This window comes from Myxine glutinosa, chromosome 1 (assembly GCF_964187855.1).
Source record: "Myxine glutinosa chromosome 1, kmMyxGlut1.1, whole genome shotgun sequence".
NCBI lineage: Eukaryota > Metazoa > Chordata > Myxini > Myxiniformes > Myxinidae > Myxine > Myxine glutinosa.
In genome coordinates, this window is record NC_136261.1 from 196,603,593 (window position 1) to 196,608,494 (window position 4,902).

General features: G+C 41.9%; 1 protein-coding gene across 2 annotated transcripts; it reads left to right on the top strand.

The window, feature by feature from the left end:
* The first annotated feature begins 663 nt into the window (after positions 1–663).
* On the top strand, positions 664–4,658 carry LOC137419329 (maternal B9.15 protein-like). Of its 2 annotated transcripts, XM_078770969.1 has the most exons (5): positions 664–801; positions 1,083–1,256; positions 2,884–3,021; positions 3,838–4,087; positions 4,170–4,658. In XM_078770969.1, exons 2-5 carry the CDS (start codon positions 1,084–1,086, stop codon positions 4,386–4,388), a joined length of 780 nt encoding a protein of 259 aa, XP_078627095.1. In that variant the 5' UTR covers positions 664–801; position 1,083; the 3' UTR covers positions 4,389–4,658. The 2 variants fall into 2 exon arrangements, with proteins under 2 accessions (XP_078627095.1, XP_067961535.1); XM_068105434.2 differs by lacking the exon at positions 664–801 and having other exon boundaries at positions 1,055–1,256.
* The last annotated feature ends 244 nt before the right edge of the window (positions 4,659–4,902 follow it).

Genomic DNA, 4,902 nt, shown 5'->3' on the forward strand with positions numbered 1-4,902 from the left:
CCTATGTTGACCTTTTGACCTTTTGACCCCAAAAATAGAGGATTTTGTTGGACCACGAACTCTACCATTTGGTGAAGCTTCTTGAAGATTGGTTTAAAATTGTGACCTGTAGGCAAGTTTATGTGTGCGGACAGACAAACACACAAAAACACACAAACCGGAGTGAGCAACATACTTGCAAAAAAAAAAAAAAAATTCTTGCCAAGTGACAAACAAACAGAACCACAAACGCAACCGACCATGTACTTGAAAAATCTTCGATTTTGCAAGTAATAAATAAAAAGAAAGAAAGAAAGAAAGAGGCAAGAAACAAAGCAGCAAGAACCGAACTACGTGGTTAATACTTTACCCATTTACACTGGTTTAGCGAACCATACGGTCGATGAGATATTTATATCATTTAATATCGATTTTTGTATTGATGAAGAGTCCGTTACCAATCAGCTGGTGGAGCGCTCGCCAGCTGGCTTAAGCACTCGAGCAAGCACTCCATTCTAAACGGTTGATAAGGAACGGCCTGCTTGGCAAACGCTAGCTAGCTGCTTGGTAATGAGACACACCTGAGAACTCAAACGAGCTTGATTAATGTTGCTTTTAAATAAATACAGCTGGAAATGGTTTTTATTAATTAAAGTAGTTACGGTGCCGCATTTCTTGTTTACATCCTTTAAAATCGCACAAAGTGTTGTTTGGTACCTGAAAGTTGTAGCGGTATTTCCTTGGGAGAGTTTTTTATATTAAAAAAGTACATTATTTAATTCGTGATATATTTGTTCCAAAGAAAGACGTAAAGGTGATTACGTAAGTTTGAAAGCTTCATTTGGGTTGTGGTTGTGGGTTGTGGTTCGTGTTTGGTTCGTGTTTGGTTCGTGTTCGGTTCGTGTTCGGTTCGTGTTCGTTCCCTGGCACTTTAACTGGTGAAGGGTGATTTGTAAAGTACGTTCATATAAACAAGTTTGATCTTTAAAACTGTTTTGGTGCAGTTTGAGGTCAATTCCCGACCTGGTCATTGACTGTCGGATTGGCCCTTTGAAGTTGCAGCCTGAAGGTCGCGGCAGTGTTGGCGATTGCGATTGTTGCAGAATGTGGGAGGAAATCGCTGCAGCAGTATTCTTTGTGTCGCGGTTGCTGCGCCGTGGCGATACATTCCCAGTTACGCTGGTCGCAGCATTCATCACCGAACTGACTGCACGGCTGTTGGGCAAGTACCGACCACATTGGTACCCGGACCATCCGAGCCGTGGACAGGCTTTCAGGTGAGAAGATGGGCACCTTTACTTTATTTTTAATTTTTTTTTCCTTCTTTCCTTTTCTGTTTTCTTTCCTCTAAACTCCAACCTGCATGGTGAGGACTTTCAATTTCTGAAGTGCAATTCCACTTCTCCAGGAGATCAAGGTGGTGATGTACCACCACCTCACGTCATCCTCAATCTCTCCCATATCTTTTCTACCCCATTAATCTTCCCTACAATATTTTCTAGGTAATGTAACACTAAATCTGCCCTCTCCCACCTCCCCCCCCCTTCCCCCCCTTCCCCCCCTCCCCCCCTCCCCCCCCTTCCCCCCCCCCCCCTTTCAGACTTGTAAATAATGGTTGCAGGTCAAGTAACGCCCATTCCCCACGTACATGAAGTGAAAAGTGGGGTTAAGCAATCGGTGATCAGTTTATGATCAAGGAACAACTTATTTAAATTGAATGTTTTATATATATATATATATAATATATATATCCTATAGTTTAATAGTACTTTGCTTCTGAATTCATCCTGATCGCACATGTGCAGGGAGGAGTGGGTTAACTTAATTTTTTATTTTTTTTTGGTTTTGTTTGTCTGACAGTTAAACAAAATTGAAAATCATTCCAAACCGGAAACTTAATGTTTTTAAGGACACCGTAAAGCACACAAATTGGCACTAAGAACTACTGTACGCAGGCGCGTCGAGAGGCAAACGACCTCGGGACCCCCACCACAATCCCCACCACAATCCCCACCCTTTCACTTTTTAAGGAATTTTCTTTAATAAAAAAAACAAATGGTCACTTTTATTTCGCTGTATGATCGAAAATAGAGATAGCAGGACGTTTGGACCGATCGAGTCAATTCGCACCCTCGACTGTTGAACACTATTTCTCCATAAGATTGACAAAAAAATTACGTAGAGGATGGAAAAAAAAATTTTTTTTTGGACAAAGAGGATACAAACCCATTTCTTTGTAACACATTTCTGGTTAATAATTTTCTGTAAAGTTTGAAACTACCATTAATAAAAGCGGTAAATGTTTTGTTTCTGGCAAGAAAAGCAAAATCTGCTTCTGGGTTTAAATGTAACTATTAGGAAATGAGGATGAGCCGATGAGGGGGTTCACTGCACTGTTAAAAAACAATTGCAGAAGCTCCGGCTGCGGACCCAAGGCAGCGACCCCCCCCCCCCCCTTTCTCGACACCCCTGAATGTACGTGTTGGATAGGGAGGTGTAATAAACTTGGTGAAATGGCAGTGAATTTCGGAATTTATTTATATAATTTTATGATCTTTATTTTTATTTGAATTGCATTATTTACTTGAACATTGTGTAGAACCCAAATCGCCTTGTCACTTCCAAAAAACCCTTTTGTTTATCAGTACTTGGCCATGTTCTATAGGGTGGTGTATAAGACTGCTTCAATGGTGCTAAACTTGTGGATATTTTTTAAAGACCTTTAAAAAAAAAAACCTTTTTTCCCTAATTGAAGTATATATACTTTAACATTGTGTGTGGGGTAACGTGTTCTATAAACTCTAGTTTTGGTTGAGGTCGGGTTTTCTGTATACTGGTGGGTTCAAGACTTTTCCCATCCACCTGCCTCCCTTCCCCTCCCCCCCCTTCCCTATCCTTTCCAAGATGTCTACGCATATCCACTTCCCAGCCTGTGGAACCGCTGTTCCTGGATGTGTGCCATTCTGTGAATATCCCCTACAGCCTGCTCGGTCTCCCACAGGAGCTGACTATCTGGGTGGATCCTGGAGAGGTGAGCTGCAGGTGAGTTTTAAGGTTGGAATCAAAATTGGTATCTGACATTGCCCCCAGTTTCCAGGCCCCCATCACCCTTCCTTTGGAACCCTATCGAATCTATGTAATAAAGCAGGACTGTTTGAGTGCCTGTTCCTGAACTACTCCCTCGGTTTTGGGGCTAGCCCCACCAAACTGTCTGTGGGACCTTTTGGGGTCCGAGTGGGTGTTCTAATGCGGATGGGACGTTTCATAAATTTCTCAATAAAATTAGGATTTTGAGTTTCCACTTGTACGAAGTTGCTCTTTCTCTGCATGTAAACACATTAACGGGTTTGGCATTGGCAGTTTCGCCATTTACTGCATATAGAACTCTTACCCACCTTGTTGTGGGGTTCAGCTGCAGTTTCTTAATATTTATTTATTTTGCCCAAGTCATTCACGAGCTGGTTGTCCATGTTCGTGAGATTTTAGGCTCTTACCCATGCAGAGTGCATATCACGGGCACCTCGCTAGATATCTATAATTGGAATGTCAAGTAATACCAATGGTTTGTGTTTTCCCATTTGCGTTAGTTTGTTGAGATGACTATGCTGATCTGACGGCAATAGGTTGATTGCCAGTGTACAAAACGGGTGTATACATGATTGGTTTCATGAATCGGTTCTGATGTCAAAACTAGGTGTGTAAATGTGTACGTCGTGATGCAATTTTCAGAACGATCTTTTTTCAATGTGAAAAATTGCAGGAACTTTAAGACACAAGGTTTCCAAGTTTAAACGGTCTTTCTTGCAACAGGATGTGCCCATGCTGATGTCCCAAATTCTGCAACCCCACCCACTCCAGGTATGCAGAACGGAGCTGCCCTTTTTCCGTTGCCCGTTTTCCAGACGCCACATCAGGGCTTTCTGCTTCTGTATCATCTGCTGTGGACAGGGCTACCTCCGACTACCACTCTGGTTCATCTGCCTGCTCGTCCATCTGCTCCAGCTCTGCTTCAGACGATACGGATTTCGACACCGACAAAGAGGGAGCTGAGCTCGTCTCGTACCCGATCCCCACAATCTTCAACCCTAACAGTGTGTACCAGAAGCAGGTTCGTTTTAATTTCTCCTCCTATAGGGAGTCCAAGCTCGAGTGTGAAACACGTTTCTTAAATATAAAACTTCCTCTTTCAGACTTGCCAAAATGAAAATCCTCGTCCTGCCCTTTCTGCACCCAACCAATTGGGAGGCCGCTGGAGGCGGAAGGACCGTTTCCATTGGGTGAGCAATATGGCTACCACCGTGCCGTTTTGCTCGAAATCGAGGGCTTGCGCTGCAAAATATACGCCGCAGGCTGGTGTCAAAGTGGTCGATTTTGTACACCACTCGCAGCTGATGCATCCCAGCCACTAAAAGATAGAGCGACCAATATTTTTCTCCTTTCAGGGATGAGTAAATTTTAAGCTTTATTTTGGACTGAGGTAATATATATTTATTTATTGAGGGTTTTTATAGAACTTTGGGATAAAGTTTGTTCAGAATGAAATTTTCTCAGATTTTATATGCTTGGCCGGGCCATAAGTTAACAAATCTTTATAAAGTAATATATACACCTTTTTATATGAAATAAAATGCTTTGTATAAATATGAACGTTTTATTGTATGCTGTGGTTTTAAAAAGCATATTGCACTAAGTTTTGTTTATGGCCAAAGTGTAAAATAAAATCGTCTATTTTTTGATGTTTCCTTGGTGTTTTTATTTATTTATTTATTTTCCCCCTCTTCCTCCCCAATTTATCTACAGGGAATTTGACCAGGACACTAGAGCATTACTTAAATTAAGTGATTTCCTCCACTCCTGTGAGTCAGCATTTTGCTAGCGGGATCCTATGTCAAGGCTGGAGTGTCCAAGGCAATGTCTTGGGCT